At 36.9% G+C, this 23824-nt stretch overlaps 1 protein-coding gene across 4 annotated transcripts in view; it reads right to left on the bottom strand.

Moving 5' to 3' along the window:
- Positions 1-365: 365 nt before the first annotated feature.
- The window catches only part of RBPJ (recombination signal binding protein for immunoglobulin kappa J region), a 115240-nt gene continuing 91781 nt past the window's right edge, over positions 366-23824 (bottom strand). For 3 of the 4 annotated variants that reach the window (XM_027544211.1, XM_027544213.1, XM_027544214.1), the window contains 8 exons: positions 20323-20488; positions 17441-17615; positions 12068-12205; positions 11802-11914; positions 6815-6955; positions 5399-5554; positions 4936-5039; positions 366-4761 (listed from right to left, as the gene is read on the bottom strand). In XM_027544211.1, coding sequence (XP_027400012.1) covers positions 4446-4761; positions 4936-5039; positions 5399-5554; positions 6815-6955; positions 11802-11914; positions 12068-12205; positions 17441-17615; positions 20323-20488 — 1309 coding nt within the window. In that variant the 3' untranslated portion in view covers positions 366-4445. The remainder of the gene's footprint in view (positions 4762-4935; positions 5040-5398; positions 5555-6814; positions 6956-11801; positions 11915-12067; positions 12206-17440; positions 17616-20322; positions 20489-23824) is intronic. The other variant, XM_027544212.1, reaches the window with a different exon arrangement.

Genomic DNA, 23824 nt, shown 5'->3' with positions numbered 1-23824 from the left:
ATTCTATGTTCTTTCACACACCAGGCCCAAATGATAACTTCATACTGGAAAAGCAAGCTGTCATTAAATAATGCTCGTCAATCATGTTGAGATTAGTTCAAAATGTTCCTGAATTAGGAGACAACTCGAGTTGTCCAAAGTCTATTTCCCCATTTACAAGGATTAAAAAAACAAACCCTCTCAAAAAAAAACCTTTCTTTTTAAAGCACTATCTAGTTAAAAATGAAAAAAAGAAAAATAAAATCAGTACAGTTGTTACTTTGATGTGATGAAGCTTAGACAGCAAGGTAAAACTATAAACAAACTTTTAAGTATTCTGAAATCAATGATGATAATACATGTATCAGGCACGTCCAACAGAACACTTTTACAATGGTTTACATTTCCTTTTTATTTATTTCTTGAAACTGCCCATATTGCAGGTTTCTCATGGATGAAATATGGAACTGAGCAGATTCTTTTTTCTACAAAATTATGGTATAAACTTGCTCAATTTTCTATCTTATTGCTAATAAACCTTACAGGCGCACAGTTTGTAAAATAAACCCCTTAAGGACTGAATGCGTAGAGCATGCTGCAAGGTACAAGAAATAAGCTAAAAATGAGCATAAACCTACATCTGGACCAACACAGTACTGAATGCTGGCAAACATTTATCACAACACAGGGAAAAATTAATAAAAGGAAATACAGTTCAGTCCTGAAAGGGTTAAATAGAAACCCTAATATATTATTGTTTCTAACCATCCATCCCACATTACAGTGCTTGAAAACAAAGTCAAAAGTCTGGCACAGAAAATTACACACATTTGTTCAGTATTCATCAGAAACACAGCTGCTTTTGAAATCAAAAGTAAGTAACTTAGTTAATAATTGAATAACATTTTGATTCAAAAAAGAACCCCACCACCCCCAACCCCGCATGGATTATCTGATTAAACATGAATAGTTTAGTTCTTAAAAACTGTTGACAATTTCCTGTGAGGGCACAGACAGTACTAGTTTCGTTAAAAAAAAAAAAAAAACTAACCAGTTATTATCGCAAATAAGTCTGTGCAGTAAGAGTGACAAATATTTTACCAGTTAATATGCACATACGGGTATCTTTACTTGTCGTGGTTTAAGAAAAGTCAGCAGCAGATTATACTAGTGTTCAACTCTGAAACCATTCAAAATAAACAGGGCATTTTATATTTATAGCTTTTTGTTTGCCTTCTCAATCTATGTAATCAATTAAAACAATATATTAGATAAGAGGCAGCTTCTATGCATATTTTCAGAAACTGCATAGAATCATAAAAGCATAGGATATACTTCTAATACATGACTTAAAAAAAAAAAACTTCAACGTACTATACTTTAACTGAAGTGGTTACCATTCTGAGAGCCTTTATGAGGGAAAATGATCAGCATCTCTAATAATGCCACAATTGGAGGAAGGGCCACGTTCTACAATACTATAACTGGAGGACGAGGCTCCTGTAAATTATACACTGAAAATCAATTCACAAAAAAATTTTTAAGCAGCTGACAAAAGAACTACAGATAAATGATAAGCCATAACAGACAAATCATTTCAGTCTGTGGTATGTAGAATGGCATAAAGCAGTGGCAGGGGGTGGGGTGGGGGCCTGTAGGAGTATACTCTTAAATCTCAAAAAAAGAACCAACAACGAAAAGGGTTTACAGTCTAATATTTCAATTATCTTATTAAAATAAACAGAGCCAAAATTAGACTTAAACAGTAAAAAAGCAAAAGTTCATTTTAATGAAGTCATAAACTTGAAAAAAAATATTTGAGTTGCAATGCTGGGTAGGAATAGTTTGTGCTTCAAAAGCATCTTATTTGTTATCAGTTAATTTAATATAAACTGGTAACTAACTAACAAACTTGGGAAGTGGAGGAAACCTGTGGCCCATTTCAGCAGCACTGAAAACATTTCTGCGCTCTGAACAAAAAGCACTGTGTGAAGGCTACTTCCAGACTCAACAGAGAGCAGAATAAATACTACTCAGAAATAAGCAAGTTTGCAAGAAAAAGCCAGTAAACAGTTAAAACAAAGAAAGATAAGGCCACAAAGAATTCTGCCCTTGGTCACTGAAACAGATTTGAAGTACGAGGCAGGGTTAGCTTACAAGAGAAGCTAGTGACGGGAGCAGACTTAAAGAGAGACGGGCTGTATACAGCATAATGCAGCCGGTATTAATTAAAAAGGCTTTCAGTCAAGAAAAGACCACAACAACTTTAACTACGTGTTTTACAAATGACTTCGCCCTTGAAAACTGAGGAAAAAGCGACTTCAAGATGTTAGGAACTATATTTACAATGGCATAGTCTGAGCAAAAGACTGAGTAATGAAGATTTATCAAAGCTGTGGGGTGGGAATGCGGGGAAGCTACTAATGATGATGTTTTAAAAAGCCTACAGGTGGAAACTTTTCAAAATAGCCCAGGACACCAAAAAGACAATTTCTGTACGGAAAGATATGCAGGAAGTTACAGTTTTGCATCCTTAAGGTACTTGTGGCTTCTGTTTCATGGGACAGTAAAAGCTTACCACAATCTAGAGGTAGTTTTTACTCGAAGAAAGATGATTGTATTACTAGACCACGTCCTGTAACATTACACACATAGATCCTGTACTAAATGTAGCCCAATGAGTCTGCTGCAATTTCTAAGAAACCAAACAAAGGTATAACCAAAGTGCAGGAACAAAACCAATGTAAAAGAGGTGAGTCCAGCACAGATAGGGAGCACACAACCCGGAATGCAACCAAATCTTAAATGGAGAGGAAATGTTTTCTGAGTGGGTGACATTTGCGAAGACACTCAGTGTTGGGGAGAAGACAAAAAAAAGGGATTTTTTGCATTTTTATAATCTTACAACTATCCATTTCTAAAGTATTGTCTTCCAGCTATTTTAGTTGGTCATCTAGTAAGAGCATCCTGTTTCAAGGTTACAGTGATGTTTTGACCTAGGCTACCCCCGCCCCCCCACCAAAAAAAAGTAAATAAAACCATGCTTTTGCTGAGATTTTTTTCCTCATTATACAATAAGGGCACCATCTACCAACTGGTAGCAAATACTTAGCATGATACTTTTTTGTTATCATATGCCAACAAGGCAGAAAAACACCCTGCTGAATGAAATCACTGGGAATATTCCAAGTTCAAAATAAAATGTTTAACTTACACATAATACAAGTTATGTACAAGATAAGGAGGGGGAGGAAACCTGAACAAATGTTGACTGAGTAGATACATTTCTGCACAGGAAAAGGGGAGGGAACACTGTAAAAACCAACATGTTCCATGCCATTAACTCATTAATGACTAAATGGCCACATTTAATTTCAGGTAAATGTTAGAACCTCTTAGATTACCACTATAAATACATTAAAAAAAAAAAGTAACACAGAGAAATAACTATCAACGGTATTTGAGAATAGAGACTAAGTACATTGAATGTATTGCAGGCAAGGCAGAGGCATTTTTTTTTTAAAGCTTTTGCACAGACTTCATATAATCTTAAAAGAAATATGAATGCAGGCCTTTACAAGATTTGACTTGCTGAAATCAAAACACCTTCCATTCAAGAAAAGTCATAAGACTTCAGCTTTTAAAAAAATAATAAAATAAAAAGAACAGTTCCAGCCTTGGACCAGAAAAGACCTGGAAGAGTATGGTAATTAGATTAAACAAGCATGGTCAGGCTTGGAACCTGAATGTACTTAAGAGCAAAAGCTCAAAGTGGGTGGGGAGGAGAACAACCTATTTGGTAACAAAGGTGTATTATATATGTGATATAAAAAAGGTATGGTGAAAATGTACCTTTTACTAAAGCTTATACAAGTTCCTTGGTCCATAAAAACTATGTTAGATTTTTGTCTTCTAGTTTGATTAACATTTTTTTTGAGGACTTCCCTGGTGGCTCAGACGGTATAAAGCGTCTGTTTACAATGCGGGAGACCAGGGTTCGATCCCTGGGTCGGGAAGATCCCCTGGAGAAGGAAATGACAATCCACTCCAGTACTATTGCCTGGAAAATCCCATGGCCAGAGGAGCCTGGTAGGCTACAGTCCATGGGGTCGCAAAGAGTCGGACATGACTGAGCGACTTCACTTTGATTAACTTTTACTCCAGCCACATCTCTATTTCTCGCCCATTTAAACAAAATCAAACAAAAACCAACCAAACAAAAATAACGGCTGAAAAAAATAGATTTCCAGAAGTTTGTACATTTAGATGTTTTTTGTTTGTTTGTTTTGTTTTACTGTGGCTTCTGCACTTCAAATCAGCACTTGCAGGTAATGGGGTTTTTGAATAGTATAACCTGGTATGAAAAGTTTTCCCAAGAAACCACAAAAGATTGTTCATTTTTTTCTTTTTTTTGTCAACATTTTGCCGCACTCAAGTCAGTGTAAGTCCTAGCAAAAAGACGGTAGTTAGGACACAACTGTTGCTGTAGACGATGTGACACTGGTTGAATTTGTGCTGACGTTTGTGTAACTTCCCTCGCTGTTTGTGTTTGATTCATTAGGGGGCACTTGGCTTGAGTTGGCTCGAAGGATTGCTCCCGCTGCACTGCAGTGTGGCCGTGGCCCTGGTTCTGGGGTATAGGTAAAGGTAAGGCTGGTGGAATAAATGATTCCATCATTACGGACCAAAGTTACTGGAACCTGGACTGGCTGCCGGACCCATCTCCAGCCTTCTCGGAATGCAGAAATGTCTGGGACAACACAGAGCATACTCTCTCCACATCTGAGGAGGAAATAGAAATCACTTAAAAGCATGGCAAATTTTATAAATGAAACTTAAAAACAAGGTTGCTTAATACAGGACAATCAACCTCTTAATACAGGACTCTTGGGAAAGAGTCTCACATACCCACCCCCATCAAAAACTCTGGATAATGTAAAAAATTGTATTAAGTACCTGTACATAGTTTCAGCTTCTACATCCCCAAACCACACTCGTAAATTTGGAGTGAAATTCTGTCCTGTAAGTTCAAGCATTGCTACGTCCCCACCGCCATTCAACTGCAATTCACAGAAAATCAAAACAACGTTGAGGAAACTTTTCATTTTTCACTAACGTATACAGATGAGTTTTTCACTCAACTATCATGTGCAAAAAAAAAAAGACAATTAAAATACTTCCTTTAAATAACATGATTATAAAGACAAAGTGAACTAAAACTCGATATACAAGCTGATTTACATTTAAATTTTCTTGCTAAAATTATGTGTGCTCCTCTGATTTTCTTCTTCTTCACTGTGTAAAAAACCCTCCAAAGCACAGGATTTGAAGAAAAATCAAATTTATTGTGAAGTAAAATTACTCCATGTCATAGATGAACAGTTGCAAAAAGCTGAAATCAACTTGTAAGAGGTCTCACCTGAAGACTTTCTACGACAGGCACAGGTGTGACTGGGGCAAGGACAGGGCCCATCCCCTCATAAAATGTATACTCTGCCTTATCCGTACTAATGATTGTCCAGGAAGCTCCATCATTTATCATCTCTTTATTTGGTTCTTTTGGGCATGGAGTGGCCTTAGAAAAAAAGAATGGTTATAAATTATATACATTGCGGTATTATAAGACAATTTTAACAAAGTAACACTCATGAAGAGAATTTAGTACAAATTTACAAACTTCCCAGGCACCATACTTTTCCAACCCCTAATTAAAAATAGAATATTAATATGGAAACCTCACATAAGGCTAGTTTTATTTTAATATGAACTACTTTGTGACATACAAAAAATTAATAATACCTTTCAGAATAACCATTTAAGTAAAATTACAAAAGATCAGTATATGTGATATAATTAGCTGCTTAAAATGCTTCAGAGATCCCTGAGAGAGAGGAGGGCTTCCCTGGTGGCTCAATGGTGTAGACTCCACCTGCCAATGCAGGAGACATGGTTTAATCCCTGGGCTTGGAAGATCCCCTGGAGAAGGAAATGGCAACCCACTCCAGTATTCTTGCCTGGGAAATGTCATGGACAGAAGAGCCTGGCAGGCTATGCCCATGGGGTCACAAAGAGTCGAAAACGGCTGAGTGACTAAACAACAACAACAAGAGAAAGGGAGAGTGGAAGTTCCCTCCTCCTTAGAGAACTATAGAAACTTCTGCACTTTCAGCAGGAAGGAACCAAGATATGAACAGCAATCCCCTATCCCTACCTCAAAACACCTAGGCCAGACCATCAGTGCTGGGCTGAGGAGACCAGCTGTGCGTGGCCATCTCTCTGGAAAAAGTCTCCAGATGTCCACAAATGAGTTTCATGTGGAAGTGTAACTATTCTACTAAATCATTTGTTCATGTCATAAATGTCCTCATGAAGGTCTTCTGACATAGTTAAAAATTAGATTTTGACTAATTAGCTTTTAACATGTCATTATTACCATCTTAGAAGACCCCAATATAAATCTGATGAGAATTATGAAACCCTCCTCCAAAATATGCATGCACCACTATATACAGTGTTATCTGCACATATTTCAGGTGACTCTCTGAACACCCAACATCTACTTTTGGATAATCTGAAGAACTTTTCATCCCTCAGAATTAGATGTTAACTGTTTCTCTTAGAACATTCTCAGAGTTTTGAGTTCTTTGAGGTAGAATGACTACCATGTCTGAAGAACATGTGGGCTAAGGACCCTTGAAATCGGGATAAATACCTGAACACAGATTCATGTATTTGGATACTATTAACATTTTTTAAACAAAAGTTTCATGTTTCTGAATGCTGCTAACCTAACAGTTTGCACATTTTAGATTTTACCAGCAATTTAGAAACATACCTGAAACTGGATTATTCTTTCTTGAGAAAGGCACAAGTACATTCTTTCTGTATCCTTAAGGTAAAACGCACATTTGTGGAGCTGTGACACAGGATCATCGGCATCCAGTAACGCGGTCTGCTTATCAACCTTCCTAATTATCTGCATTTCAACAATTAAAAAAGGAAAGGTCATCACATATGGAGAGTCTTCATTTCCTACACTGTTAAGAGTCCACGGCAAGAATCTACTATGAAATAATACATCACAGATACCTGTCACATATCTACATACATAACACCATTTACAAACAATAAAGTTAGGCATAAAAATACTTTTAAATTGCAAGCATGTTAAGAATGCAGAGATGTTACCTTCTCCCACCAACTCCTAAAAACAATAGGGCAGGCAGGCACTTGCTTTCTAAATCTGTGCTTTTCAAACTTTGACATCCGTACAAATCATATGGGGTTCCTGTTACACATATATCTGTTCTGAGCCTGCAAATCATAGAGAGGGCCTGATATTTTGCACTTCTGGCTAATTTCCAGCTGATGTTCATCCTGCTGGTCTATGAATTGTATTTTGAGTAGCAAGTTCAGATGGCCTCTCCAAAAACACACAATGACAAACATTCCAACATCAAAGGGAAAATTATCTCTAAAGGTCACTATGGGTATGCTAGTTAGTACCTAAGTCCATTATCACACTTACATGCTGTTGCTTTGTTTTAACATAAAATAGGCATCATTCTGCAGATTAGGAAACAGGCTCAGAGGTCAGGTTAAGCTCCACAAATTCACCCGGTCAGTAGCTGAAGAACCAAAGTATGATTCCAAGGCTGGCTGCCTGCCCAGCTTGAACTCTTTCCATTATATAATATGACCTTACACTATAAATATTCCACAAAACACATAGGATATCTGAAAGATACTACTACTCAAACCTTCAGTGTTACCTATCACATGGAAGGTAATCACTAAGTGCTTGAGGACTGTGAAGATTACTCTCAACAGCATACAAACATGTTGGAACTACTTCTCATCTTTAAATCAGAAATAAAGAAACCCCTTCCTTGGGACTTCCCTGGTGGTCTAGTGGTTAAGACTCCATGCTCCCAAAGCAGGAGGCATGGGTTCTATCCCTGGTTGGGGAGCTAAGATCCTGCATACCAAGTGGTATGGCAAATCAATAAACAAAGTCTCCAGTCACTGACATTAAAAAAAAGAAGAAACCCCTTTTTCTCCTTCCCTCTTACCGCCCCATTTCTCTGTTCCCCTTTATAGCAAAACTCCTCTTCCTCACCATCTCATCTCCTGAAATCTCTCCAACTTTGTGTTTCAAACTTGCTCTTGGTGAGGTCCTTAAGGACTTCAAGACAGATGAATCCCATGAGCACCTCTCTGTCCTCACCTTAGCTTTCTCAGAAGCATCTGACCCACACATTCTTCCTTTGGAAATACACCTGCTCTAACTGCCTTCAGTGCTCCAGAGCTGAGTCCCCAGATCTCTTTCCCTCCTCCCATACTCTACAGACCTTCTATTCTCTTTAGAGGTTAGCAGTAGTAGTGTTAGTCACTCAGTCGTGTCCGACTCTTTGCAACCCCATGAACTGTGGCCCGAGGCTCCTCTGTCCATGGGATTCTCCAGGCAGGAATATTGGAGTAGACTGCCCTTCCCTTCTCCAGAGGATCTTTTCAATCCAGGGATCGAACCTGGGTCTCCTTCATTGCAGGCAGATTCTTTACCGTCTAAGCTTTAGAGGCTGGCAATTCCTAAATTTTTATCCAGTCATAGCCTTTCTCAAGCACTCAACTTGTATATTTAACTACCTATTCAACAGTTCCACTTAAAATGTCTATTAATAGCCATCTCAATCAAAAATATAATTTTTTATTTCTTCCTAAGCTCAATAAATGACACCATGTTCACTCAATCCTAAAACCATGGAGTCATCTTTGACTCCTTACTTTCTCTTACACACCATCTGTCAACAAATTCTGTTAGGTCTACTTTCAAATAAATCAGTGACCTTTCATCCCCTTACCAGTACCATCTTGGTCTAAGGTATCATCATCAGCTTCTTGCCTGAATTATGACATAAGCCAAGTCATCTTTCTCTTTGCTTCCACCGCTATATCTCCCTGTGCTCTTATTCACAAAGCAGCCAGAATTATTCTTCCAAACATAAACCAGCCATCATTCTCTGTTTGAGAGCCTCCAGTGGCCTCCTACTGTACATAGGTAACAGAAAGTTTTGCCCTAGACAGAGAGAGGGATTTGACAAGATGCTGCCCATGGCTTACTCTGCAGCATCATTTCCTGGCACCTGCCCTCTCCACTGCTCCCTCAGCTCTTGCTACAATGGCTTCCTTGCTAGTCCTCACACATTTCTGTCCTAAGTTCTTCTGCTCTCATTCTGTCAGCCTGAAACGTTCCACACCCAGTTTCTGTTTCTACAGAGCTAAAAATACGTAAATATGAAGAATGTTGGTTTTTAATAGTTGTGGCTTAGGTGAAAAAAAAATGATCATGGAATATAAGTTAGGTGTGTGAATCAAGTAATAAAAACCCAATAGTACTGCATAATATTTATAGCACTGTTCTGAGCACTTTTACAAATATCAATTCATTTAACCCTTCAAAATTCTGTGAGTTATTAAGAATGTCCATTGTGGAGCAAAGTATTATCTGAATACTTGTCACTCAAGTAATATCTGAATATTTGTCACTCTACTTATATCACCACTAATTTTCGAGTTTAAAGGGAGATAGTACACTTTTAGCAATTACATTTTCCAATATATTCTGTGAGACTAATAAACTCAAGTAAAATGTTTCCATTCAACTCTAGCCTTAAAACTGTGTTTAAATTTAACAATGCTTGAATTTTAGAGAAATAGTGAATTTTGAATGAAGTAAGCCTAAAACTTCCTATAAGTCGACCACACTCACTTATGACTTCACCACATAAGAATCAAGATCTGCCTATAACAGCTTTATTCCTATAACCTACTGTTTCTCCACTACTTAATCATATTGAGAACATGGGTCATGTTTGGTTCAATTTTATTTCTCACAAGAGCTCTCTGGACATAGACACTGCTGAGTGACCAGGTCTCCCCAATAAACAAACCAAAGATGCCCCCTACTATTTGGTATCAAAAACTTGCTGTGATAATTTCTAACTATTAAGAAGAGGAAAGAAATCTGAGAAGCCAGGTAGTGTGAATGTTATAATTAGCTATGTGTGATGAGAAAGTGATGAATTCTAACACCAGGAGTTCCTCCCACCAGCTCTCTCTCCTCTATGCTGGCTCTGTACGTTACTGGTACAGTGTTTACTGTACTTCTTAGGTAACTGGGCTGCAGCCCTTAAGGACAGAAAACATACCTTATTCATACTCTTAGCACTATACCTTGTAAATGCCCAGGCTAAATTTATGCTGCTGATTAGTTTATCTAACAGATGGATGTCCCAAATTTCTGGGGTATCTGACAGACTTGAGGATGTGAGACAAATGCTAACCGGTGTTTCTTATTAGTTGGCTACATAGATTGTGCCTGTTCTCAAAGTACCCAAACCAGGATTTCTCACTAAGACCTTCATCCCACTGAAATTGGTCTTGGGGGGGATAGTGTTCTTCAAGCAAGGATCTCTAATAAGGCTAATATTCTAGGACACATAAAATGCAAACTTTAGATATTAAGGCAGTGTTATCCTTCTTAAAAGCATATGAAAACTATAGAATGCTTCCTCTGAAAAACATGTTTTCATTGAAAACTGTATGTAAGTGGATGGAAAGGAAGGCAGGAAGTAGTATAGACCATAATAAAGCCTAGCTATGATTCTGAAGAAACTAATGCTTCAGTCACATGATCTCTAGAAAGAAGTATTTACTGTTAACAGTGTTAACAATGGTACTGCAACTTTTCCTAAGGCATTCTCTGAATCAGGTTTTTTTATTTCAACATTTTTATAATGAGAGCCACACAGTTTTGAATGTAAAAATATTCAATTAAAGATGACTTTCAAGCAAGGTAGACTGGTACTTTACATGAAACTAAGTGAAAACACCATTTTTAGATTTGAGTCAGTCTTTTCAGTGGCTTATATATAAGTTGTTGCTGGTCAGAGACATAAGCCTCTGAATTGTGCCTCCAAAGTACAAGCATTTAATGCCAAAGCAAATAAACATTATCCTTGGAATATAGTGACACAGAATAAGAAGAGAACTTTAGTAAAATTTATTCAGTCTGTTTTTTGGTTTGTGTCTTCCTAATTTATGCACCCTTCTTTCCCTACCTTTCTCCCTTTTATAATCTATCTTAGATTCAAGGTTTTGTAAATTTATATTACTATGTTTCACATATTTTGACTTTAAGTTGAAATGGGAAATAAAATCACCTTGTACAACCACAATACAGAAAAATACAACAAAAACCACAAGCTGATGCATTAACTTAGATAATTATAGATAATATCAGAAAATATCAGCCAATGAAATATTTCATCAAAGAGATACAAAGCATATTCAGGAAAGTAATACTAAAGTTCTTCCATTTGCTCAACCCCTCCCCCAAGCTGACCTTGAATTGAACTTACTCATAAACTCCTTCCATCTTTAATACAACTAAATTGTGTTGTTTCAGAAAACAAGGGGGAATATGATGCAGAATGTATAAGAGGCTTTTGCTTCATTCTGCTAAGAAAAGCAGTTTTTTACTACTTCAAAAAGCCCAAACACTGTCTCTTTTTGCAGAAGAGTAAACTAAAAAAAACTATGCTTATATTTTTAAAGAAATTTACAGTTTCTATGCTTTTGAAAACTTGGGCTGTGGCAGGATGCAGCAAGCACCACAAAGAATGACTAATGAACCTACATTAGTTAAGAAAATAAATCATAATGTAACTTTGAGTGCCCTCTATCGTCCAGATAAACTACCCAAAAAAGGGGAAAGCTGTCAAAATTTATTATAAACAGTCATGAGGTGATTAAAGCCATACCAATCTTGGGAGTGCCATGCCAGTAACTGAACACACAAGTTTGACTGTTTGTCCATAATGGATGTATCCATCGCGGACTGTGAATTCTTCTCCTTCTGATTCATCATCATCCACTGCAGTGCGATGGAAACAGAGATCAAATTATCATCTTTAAAATTTATTAATCTGCTTATAAAAATGGCAAAACTAAATATATCTGTAAGTCTTATTATTTAAAGAAATTTAATTTCACACTAAAAAAACCAAATGCATATTTTTATACTCACAGAGATGAATGTAAAATGCTCCCCACTGCTGAGAACTGGCATGGAAATTACCACCTTCTACATGCAAGTATCTGGTGCTAACTGTCTGGGATCGGAGTCTATTAAACAGAGCCACCTTTGTTCCTGAGGCAATGCAGACTGCAAAGAAAAAACAGCTATTTATGTGATTGGTGGGGTGGGGGTGGGGTAACAGTAAAGAGCAAGAAGGGACCAGTACCTGGTAAGTTATGACTATTCTTTACTATAATAATTAATGGATTCTGCTAACACTTATTTCAAACCCTCCAAGAAAATATAGATAATACTCCCCCAGAAGTCAGGGTAACTCTTTTATTAATAATGTTAAGCTACAGATATATAATATGCCCATAAAAATGATTTTTAAACAAGTGCTGTATATTTAACATAGTGTTGTTTTTTAAAAGGAAGTTACTTTTAAAATAATAGGCGTCAATAGGAAATTGATTAAATAAAACATAATATCATTGACCTAATTGAATAATGTGTATTTAAATGCACTGATGAGAAAATATCTCCCTGATATATCAATGAATGCAAAGCAGACTACACTGTGGTTTCATTAGGTAAACATACACATTTTTATGTGATAACATATGTCTCCACGTGCTCATATATAATCCCATGGAATATATTCAAAGATAGGGGTCTAGAAGGTTGTTTACCAAAGATGATGGCAATTGCCTCTGAATACTGTGGCTTTAGAGATTTTGCTTCCTTCTAAATACCTTAAAGTATAGCATTATGTAAAATTTCTTGAAAAACCAACCACATCTATATAAGCAGGAAAAATACTCTGTAAATGAAATACGTTCTCTGCCATCAAAAAACTCAAGAATCAGCAGAAATACAAAATTAAAGACTTTAAATAAAATCCTATAATTTGAATTGGCTTAAGACATCTGTGCATGCTCAATCGTGTCTGACTCTTTGCGACCCCATGGACTATAGCCTGCCAGGCTTTCTCTGTCCCAGGGATTCTTCAGGCAAAAATACTGGACTGGGGTTGCCATTTCCTTCTCCAGGGGAATCTTCCTAATCCAGGAATCGAACCCGAGTCTCTTGCATCTCCCGCACTGGCAAGCAGATTCTTTAGCTACCTGACTGTGCTGCACAACTGAATTGGAAACAACATAAATACATGGCATTAAATGCCTCCTGATGCAAGAATACACAGAATAACTACACAAAAAAGATCTTCACGACCTTGATAATCACGATGGTGTGACCACTCACCTAGAGCCAGACATCCTGGACTATGAAGTCAAGTGGGCCTTAGAAAGCATCCCTACGAACAAAGCTAGTGGAGGTGATGGAATTCTAGTTGAGCTATTTCAAATCCTAAAAGATGATGCTGTGAAAGTGCTGCACTCAATATGCCAGCAAATTTGGAAAAGGCAGCAGTGGCCACAGGACTGGAAGAGATCAGTTTTCATTCCAATCCCAAAGAAAGGCAATGCCAAAGAATGCTCAAACTACCACACAATTGCACTCATCTCACACACAAGTAAAGTAATGCTCAAAATGCTCTAAGCCAGGCTTCAGCAATACGTGAACCGTGAAATTCCAGATGTACAAGCTGGTTTTAGAAAAGGCAGAACAACCAGAGATCAAATTGCTAACATCCACTAGATCATTGAAAAAGCAAGAGAGTTCCAGAAAAACATCTATTTCTTCTTTACTGACTATGACAAAGCCTTTGACGGTGTGGATCACAACAAACTGTAGAAAAATTAAGATCATGGCATCCGGTCCTATCACTTCATGGCAAACAGATGGAGAAACAGTGGAAACGGTGGCAGCCTTTTTTTTTCTGGGCTCCAAAATCACTGCAGATGGTGACTGCAGCCATGAAATTTAAAGACACCTACTCCTTTGAAGAAAAGTTATGACCAACCTAGATGGCATATTCAAAAGCAGAGACATTACTTTGCCAACAAAGGTCTGTCTAGTCAAAGCTATGGTTTTTCCAGTAGTCATGTATGGATGTGAGAGCTGGACTATAAAGAAACCTGAGCACCAAAGAATTGATGCTTTTGAACTGTGGTGTTGGAGAAGACTCTTGAGAGTCCCTTGGACTGCAAGGAGATCCAACCAGTCAATCCTAAAGGAAATCAGTTCTGAATATCCATTGGAAGGACTGATGCTGAAGTTGAAACTCCAATATTTTGGCCACCTGATGTGAAAAGAACTGACTCACTGGAAAAGACCCTGATGCTGGGAAAGACTGACGGCGGGAGGAGAAGGGGATGACAGAGGATGAGGTGGTTGGATGGCATCACTGACTCAATGGACATGAGTTTGAGTAAACTTTGGGAGTTGGTGATGGACAGGGAGGCCTGGCGTGCTACAGTCCATGGGGTCGCAAAGAGTCAGACACGACTGAGCGACTGAACTGAACTGATGTAAGAACGCTATATCATTGTGAAGCAGGCTTGCCCTCCAGCAACAAAGAACAAACTGAAATCTGATCAAGTTTCTAAATTAACTACTGACAAAGACTCTCTCCTAAACCAAACTTCAGACAGGTTCCTCTGAGCCCTTTACCCATGGAAACTCTTCCTTGGGTCCCAATATTGGCCTAGCTAGCCCAGTTATTGCCAAGAATCCTGCTAAGTCATCCTTCCATCCTTGATATCTGATCAAGTTTTTTCCCTCCACCTTTATATCTAATCATCTTGTTCTTGTTAAATCACTAAGTTGTGTGCAACTCTTTTGTGGTCCCATGGATTATATAGCCCTCCAGGCTCTTCTGTTCATGGGATTTCCCAGGCAAGAATACTGGAGTGGGTTGCCATTTCCTCTCCAGGGGATCTTCCTGACCCAGGAATCAAACCTGTGTCTCCTGCACTGGCAGATGGATTCTTATCCTCTGAGCCACCCAGAAAGTCCATCTGATCAACTTGGCCTATCTTTATAAAAATTCTCGTCAAGAATACCCACACCCTCGATGTCTCCTCTTAGTAACTTTCCACCTACTGACAATGTTCAACTCTGCTCCTTGACTATAAATTCCACTTGTCCTTGTTGTATTTGTAATTGAGCTTAGCTCTATACTGAAAGCTCTTTTCCCTATCGCAAATGTAGTGAATAAAATGTGCTTTTACCGCCTTTAATGTCCAGTTTTGTTTCTCTTTGACACTACCAATTTACTGAAAATACATTAAACTACACCAAGGGAATACAATTATTGAAATCCAGTATGTGAAAATCTCTCATAGTCAATTGACTTAGCCTCTTGAATAAATAAATATGAGAGAGAGAAAGATGAAGAGAAAAATCCACAAATTTAAAAAGAAAATTCAATGATATGTCAACACAATATATAATATCTGGTGAATCATATTTGAATTTTGATTCAAACCAATGGCTAACCAACACCCCCAACCCCTACACACATTTTAGACAATTTTCAATTTGAGCACTGACTAGGTATTTAATGATACTAAGACATTATTTCTTTTTGTAGTTGTTTTATGTTTGTTTTTGTATGATCATGGTTATTATAATTGTATTAGAATACAAAGACACACTATCTTTCTGAGAGGCATAGAAACAGTTATAGGTGATACAACATCTTGGATTTGTATCAAACTAAAATGAAGGCAGAGAAAAGTGTGGGTGGAGTAGGGTTACAGATCAAGATGAATCAAGACTGGTCTGAAGTTCCGATCACTGATGAAAAGTTGGAGGATAAACACAAGAGGTTTCATGTTATTATGCAACTCTACTTTAGTAGGTTTGAAATTTCCATAACAATGATGATAATGACTAAAGCAGACTAAAAACCACCCATTATATAACATCGCATAAGTTCATTAAAAAAACAGAAAACAAAGTAAAAACAAGCAAATTAACCAAAATCCTAAAACTTCCGCCTTCAAAGAATGAAACTATTATCTGCAAATTAGTAGACAAGCTCTTATCCTGCCTTTTCTTCATAGACTACATTTAAAGCAAACAGCTAACAAATGCAAAAGTTAAGAATAAAAGAATTAGAAATGCCACTATTTTGCAACCATGATGAAGGACTACTAAAATCATTTGGTTAAAGTTTCCTGAGGAATTTTGTAACTGTTGGATTAGACTAACAACTCTACTTACTATAACCAGTCTTCGTGTGACAAGTGGGATAACCAGACAATAAGACTTCTGATCTGAGAGAAATGAACATATGCAGAACCAGCTAATTCTAAAATGAAGGTCTTTAGGTCTAATCAACAGTTTATAGGAGATATGAGAGACAGAGGAAACACGAATCAGTCAGATTCAGAATATGGAAATTCCATAGGAAAAATCAACCAATTTCAACAAACAAATAACACAGAAAGAAAAAAAAGGCTAGTAGAAAGAACAGAAACTATTACAGGTTAAAATATATGAACCCTGTTTGGATCCAAGTTTGAACAAGCCAACTACTGAAGACAACAGAACAACAAAAGCACAACTGTAAGAAGATATTTTGAGACAGTATGACCAATCTGCACATGGACTGGCCAGTAGGTGGCATTCATGAACTATCATCAACTTTTGTTGGGTATGGAGACGTTTAAAAGGAAAAATTTCTGTTAAGAGTCACTACTACAGAAATGATCGAAAGGACAGGATGTCTAAGATTTACGTTAAAAAATTCCAGCAATGGAGGAGGAAGAAGAGTTGGTGGTGACAGAAATGATAAAGTAGAATTGGTAAAATCTGTTGAAGTCTGGTGGTTGGTCACCTTATATCAACACTAACCCTTTCATGTAAGTTTGGAAGTTTTCATAATAAAAAGTCAAAAGAAAAAAAGAAAAACGGGTATAAAAGTTGAAATGTATAATTCAAACAGCCTTTACCGGTGAAAGTCTAAAAATGTACAGAGACAGCAGTCTGAAAGACAACCATATTAAATTTTTGTTAGGTTTTCATGATGGCCTTCCAAAGTTCAATTGATAAAACAGTGCTTCTCGAAGAGGTGTTCTGATACTCTGAGTGAATCAATTCTTATGGAATAGGACCCATCTTGCACACTGCAGGATATTTAGACACTCAGTGCTAACACTACTCCCTCCAGTCACTGACAGCAAAAGGAAACTCCCATTTCTCCTAATGCCTCTGGGGAGCAGTGAGGAAGCAATTCTGGTTAAGAACCACTTTGGTACACCAGGTATTGCCCATGTTTAATTAGAGAAAAAAGACAACAAAGCAGCCGCAAAAACTGAATATGACTGTTTCAGATAAAGTGAAGACCAAAAAAATACTTTATAAGAATGAACTGGCTACTGAAAAGAAAATTTTAATTTAAAAAATAGTTGAATTAGTCTTATTAATTCATATTGGGAGTTCAGGGGAAAAAAAGAAAACATGTATACACACGGTCAGCATTTTTCAGTGACTGCTTCTTTTTGGAAGGTTTGGAGATGACTTTTATCCGCTTGCTTAGGAACACACCAATGTCATCACTGTTGCCATAGAACATCTTTACAGACAGCATGAAGTGCTTTCTCTTGTCTGAATCAGATATATATAATGTTTTGGCTGTGCAATAGTTCTGTGAAAGAAAAGGATAAGTCTTAATAGCATCAAAACCCTGTCAGCTATGTACAAATAACTCAGTAAGGCTATGGCTAAGTTTGATCAGACTTAAGGCAGTAATTCCACTTAACAGCTGATAAAACCAACTGTAAAAAGTACTGAAATTGATCTCTGAAAACAAAGTACAAAGTCTTCCTTACTCAGTCTACAATACCAACACTGTATTCTGTTTCCCTCTCTCAAAAAGACTTTAAAAAAAATAATCTTTATTGTTTTATATAGCTCTACATCTATTTACAGAATTATCAAGACCTTCAGACAATAAAAACATTTGCCTTGAAATGAAAAAGAAATACAAAATATAATGCTACAAAAGTCTATAGACATAACTGAATTGTAGAATTTGAATTATAGAAACAAAACAATACTAGCAACAGAGGTATAGGGCATGTAATTCTTAAAAATAAAAATTTAAGTACTAATTAGGGTAAAAATTCATGTTGCACAGCTTATCTAGCTTCAACTATATAAAACAAAAACTGAGAATATTTAACAAATTATTTTAAAAACATCAGATCCAAAATATAACTATATAGTCAAATACCATGACCATAATAAAAATAAGGGCTGCCTATACTAGAGCTTGGTTGTACTATTAAAATAAGAATGCAACATGCAAAATAAATCCCAATAATGCAAAATAAAATCCCTCCTTTCCCAATAATGACTAATCGTACCATTCAATGAACATGCTATTGAAAGAAAACAATATTACCTTAAATGAATGGTTGTTAAGTAAGACAGGAGTAAAGTGCCACTTTCTGAAGCTCGGCATCCATCTCACTGCTTGGTCCATCTTTGCCTACCTGGAACCAAACTGACCTCGTCCTTGTATCTTGATGGTCCAAGCATACGATTATATTGTTCCTTCTGCCTGGAATGCCTTCTGCTGACTCTCAACCAGTCTTATTCTCTATAGACTCCTCTAATAGCATTTTTCATTAAAACTAAATATTAACACATAATTTTGGCTTAGAGACACTGTACTTCCCTGTAATTAAGTGTTTTAAGTACTAGTTAATACTCAAGCTCTCAGGTATTATTTTCTGCAAATTTCTAGGGCCTGGGGAAATGATACAATGGCAGAAGTTGATGAAAGATGTACTAAGCCACGATGCTCAGAAAGCAAGTGGGCATGCTGTTTGGTATTACTGCCCTCAGAATTGCTGGAAGCAGTTAAAGCTAGCAATAAAGTTCAATTGCTGTTGTTTAGTTGCTAAGTCATGTCCAATTCCTTTGCAATCCCATGGACTGTAGCCTGCCAGGCCCCTCTGTCCATGGGATTTCCCAGGCAAGAATACTGGAGTGGGCTGCCATTTCCTTCTCCAGGGGATCTTCCAAACCCAGGGGTTGAATCCACATCTCTCATGTCTCTTGCATTGGCAGGCAGATTCTTGACCACTGTGTCACCTATGAAACGGATGGGCTTCTCACTACCTATCTAATTATCAATTACAATTATAAATGTCTAGGTGTACAGCTTGGAGACATACATAACAAAAATACATGAGATGTGACCAAAGCCTCTTTGTTCAACCAACTACTCAAATATATCTTTAACTGTGGCTCAAGAGTTATAACTCAGATATATTTTATATTGCTCTATTTTAAAATGAAACAGTCTTTACAGTAGTAAATTCTCTCAAACCTAACTTAAAATACATAGTTGACAACCCTTAATGATAACAATTATAAGAATATAAATGACAGAAACACACTCAAATTTGAAGGAGACTGATATTAAGGCTCTTTATTCTCAGTGTTCATTATCTGTAAAATGACTCATTATCTGTAACATCACTAAAAAAATTAAATGAGAGTACAAATCTCCTAGTTTACCACCCTCAACCTTGCCCTCCAATTCCCATCCCTAGTGTCAACTACAATACAGCAAACACTAAGGCATTCAACAAATAGTTACTGAGTGAGAAAACAGCTATTTATGCAGTATTTTAAAAGACATTCATGTGGTCATTGAGATCAGAAATATCCATTTTTCAATTTTAATAGCAAGAGAAAACAAGTTGATGCTAAGTCAATAAAGAATTATTTTTGAGTACTAAAGGTACAGACTGAGATAACTGCTTTCTAAATTCATAAAATACAATTAGTAAAACTAACTCATAAACTGCATTCCTTAGCAAAGTAATCAAAGAAAATCCCTTAAAGTTTGACGAAAGCTATTCACAGTGTTCCTGTCTACACAAGACAGTGCTTTTGCACACTGAAGCTAAATAAAACATTTATGATATTACCAACTTATTTAATACTTTGCTTCCAGTAAAAGACCAAGATTAAATGAGCAGAGTAAGGCATTAGTGAACTATGTATTTTCATTGTTATTTGAATATCATGCCCTTACAAGGATGGGCAATTAGCCTCCTAAATTTACTATTGGCCCCCAGTAGAAATATGATTCGCAGCCTGCTAAAACTGCTGGCAAGCTGAGGAAGCTTTCTGTGCGCCACCTTTAAATGTCAAAACTCAAGCTTCACGAGTCATGACTAGATCTCAGCTATTAGAGGTTATTCCAGTTCTGATTTATATATTCAAGAATGCTACCAGTAACCATAAAATGAAAAAAAAAAAAATCACCACTACAAAAATAAGAAAACTACATTATGGTATCATGGTGCTCTTTACAGGGAACCATGTAAACTTACCTTTCCTTCCAAGTTCAGTTGCTGCATTTCTTGGTCACTATTTCCTATTCCAATAAAAGCACATGGTTGAGATTCCTGTTCTGAACAACCATCGCGTTCCATTTGTTCTTTTTTTTTCTTCCATCCACTGCCCATAAGATATACACAAGGAGGAGGGCAAAAAAACCTAAAACAGAGGGGAGGAAACACAACGCAATTACACTCAAGAAAGCACTTCCTTTTCTTGAACATATGAATACAAAATCATGTTGAACTATATCAAGTTAGTTTCTAAAGAAACATTTTGGTGAAGCCTTTTGTAATGCAAATAACCATACCCACAGCGCAGAAATCAATACTTCCATTTGTTCCAGTTAAGGTTCATCTATATTGACACTATGCATTCACTTAGCCTAGACACTTTCAGAGCAGGTAACATAAATTTTCACACAGCTCAGAGTTTTGAACACCTGCACTTCAGCAAATCCAATGTACTCCAACATATACAAAAATAAGGTACAACACCACAGAATCTGCAATTAATGGTTAAGGTCTACTCAAAATGATGTACTGTTAATTAATGACATTCTTGGTATGGATATCACTCCTAACTTCATTTGGTAACTAATCTGGAAAACAGAACAGTGCCCAAAGTAGACACTTGAAAAATATTAATACAAGTAAAAGAATTAAAGGCAAAATGGATCATGTTTACTATGTATCTTATCACCTAAACACCTGCTGCATGTGGATCAAAGAACAATATATTATGTCCCTTTAACTCAAAGACAACCAACAGATTTGTTTTGTTAGATGTCAATAACCTGCCCTCACAAATTCTTCCCACCTAGAATAACTTCCTTATAATTTTCTCTTAGCAGTTAGATTATTTTGAAGTCTAGCTCAAGCTCCACATTTTACCTAATTCAGAAGACCATGAATCCAGTCCTTATATAGGGGGTAACTCCTTCGCTTGATTACACACATTGACTTATACACACTTTAAAACATTTATTAATATGTCATGTCTCATCAAGGGGCCTGAAAACTCAAATACCTACTCAGATAATAGCCAAGTAAACTCAAATAGTGGCCAGGTAAGTAATTTGAGTGAGTGGACAGGGTGTACAATAAATAAGTAGAAATATTCTTTAATTGTCCAAAGATGTATGTTCCTTCCCTTCTTTATTAAAACACAAAACCTTCAAGGCAATTCCTACTTTTTATATAGTTATAAGCATAGAAATTTCTATCTTAATTCTTTTAAGTTCACTGTAAGGAAAAAAAAAAAGCTTAACTGCAAAGATCATCACCCACTAGTGTGTGGCTCTGATGGCAAGGAAACAACTGAGAACTGCAAGCATTCCCACATGGCTGAACTGAGGGCATGGAGGTCGCGTGTTGGTCACATCCTCCAATTTTCCAGTAGTCACCTAAAACCAAGTTTTATATAAAATTCCTGATTCTAAAATTTAGCAGCTAATTTATTATTCTTTTTTACCACTTTTTAGGCCAACAATGTACAGACTTTTAAAAAAAAGAAGTGTATCCATGTATATCACACATACACACACACGTGTGCATGCACAGAAACACACAGATACCACCATGCTGGATTTTGTTCTCGGTCCATCCTAAAAGTAGCAGAGTATCTACTTGTTTGCTCCCCCCTCAGCACCTACTATAATACTGACTGAATTGAATCAAAATAAACAATGGCATCCACATTTTGCTCAACTCTACCAAAGACTACTACTTAAGAGGCAATCTACACACAATTTATAAGAAGTGAGCTGGGTGTTTTTAATTTTCACTAATTCACAAAAATTTACTATATTCCTAGTCTGTATCAGGCACTGGAAAAATATTAGTAGTTAAACAAAAATCCTTTCCCTAAGGGAACTCATACTTTAATAAGATAGACAATTTTAAAAATGTAGATGACTAAAATAAAATATATACTTTAGCTGGTGAGGGGGAAAATAAAGAAAGGAAGGGGTACTTAAAAATGTAAGTGGCTACCAGAGTGGCCAAGGAAAATTTCTTAAAGAAAGTGACCTTGAGTTAGGACCTATGGCCCTGGGTATCTGGGGAAGAGCATTTCAGAAGAGGGAACAGCAAGCACAAAAGCTCTGAAGTAGGGAGGACTAACATAGACAGCAGAGAAACAACAGACCAGTGTGGCTGGAGTCCAGAGGAGAACAATAGGATATGAAACCAGGAATAATTGGAAAGTAGACCTAGTAGGCTGAAAGGGTCAGGCTGAGTGAGGAGAAAAACCTTCTGAGGGTCTTCTCATACTTTTCTAAGCCAAGAGAAGGGAATCAGAGTGGCTTTTTTGCCTGTATAACACTCCTTGTTGCCATGAGTACAGAGGTCACAGCAGAGGCACTGGGCTCAGCTCCAGGTCACTCCAAATCTGGAGGGATGCCTAGATTAGCCGGGCAAGTTCTGGAATTTGCTCATTCAAGTCTATACCAGGGATCTCTCTGGCCTCTAATGCTGGGAACTACCCAATACTTACCATGGCACAGACTCAAATTCCTCGCTGGCACACTATTAGGAAGCAGAGAAGGCCTCAATTTTGGAAAACTTATCTCCTATTAGTATTTTATTGAACACTGACAAATAATAGGTCTCCTTAGTAAACTGGTATACAAGCTATAAAACTTGCTGTGTTTTAGTATAGTGTACCAAATATAGTAATCAAATCCCAACAAGTTATCACAAAAGATACTTTTATTTCACATCTGGAAAGAGGTCTAAACTGTTAAAGACTCAGTGAAAGTGAAAAAGAAAATGAAAGTCGCTCAGTCATGTCTGACTTGTGCGACCCCATAGACTATACGGTGCACAGAATTCTCCAGGCCAGAATACTGGAGTGGGTAGCTGTTCCCTTCTCCAGGGGATCTTTCCAACCCAGGAATCGAACCCAGGTCTCACGCATTGCAGGCGGATTCTTTACCAGCTGAGCCACGAGGAAAGCCCAGAAGACTCAGTAGTGCTGGTTTTCTCAAAAGTACTGCGATAAAGTGGTATGAAACCAACAGGGCATAAAATCAGAAAGACTGTCAAGAAATTCTTTATCACTTAAAACACTGACTAAGGTTCTATACTGAAAGTGCTTTCCAGTCATGTAATAAATCTAAGAAAAATGAAGCCTTCAACTGTCTCTAAACTAGCCTTAGTTTTATATCAACTCTACAACTAATTTAAAAAATTTAAAAAAAGCTGTGATGCAAGAAAATAGCAAATCCAATATAAACATTAAGATTATTTCTACCATGTGATGATGAAATCGTATTTTAAACATTCCAATATTGCCACCACCTAAAAAAATCAGCTAATGAATCAAATCTTCATCTTCAGAGACTTCTGCAGTAATATAATAATCAAACAGAAGATAATCATCAATTTAAAAATTACAGACAAATGAAAAGAAATTAAAGGAAGGAAGGGAAGGAAAGAATATCACCTAATTAACAGAAGAAAAATTAATTATATACCTTTACAGTAGTATGTA

This window comes from Bos indicus x Bos taurus, chromosome 6, assembly GCF_003369695.1.
Source record: "Bos indicus x Bos taurus breed Angus x Brahman F1 hybrid chromosome 6, Bos_hybrid_MaternalHap_v2.0, whole genome shotgun sequence".
In the NCBI taxonomy this organism is placed as follows: domain Eukaryota; kingdom Metazoa; phylum Chordata; class Mammalia; order Artiodactyla; family Bovidae; genus Bos; species Bos indicus x Bos taurus.
The sequence above is the reverse complement of the archived record's forward strand: the minus strand, read 5'-3'. Positions and strand labels throughout refer to the sequence as shown.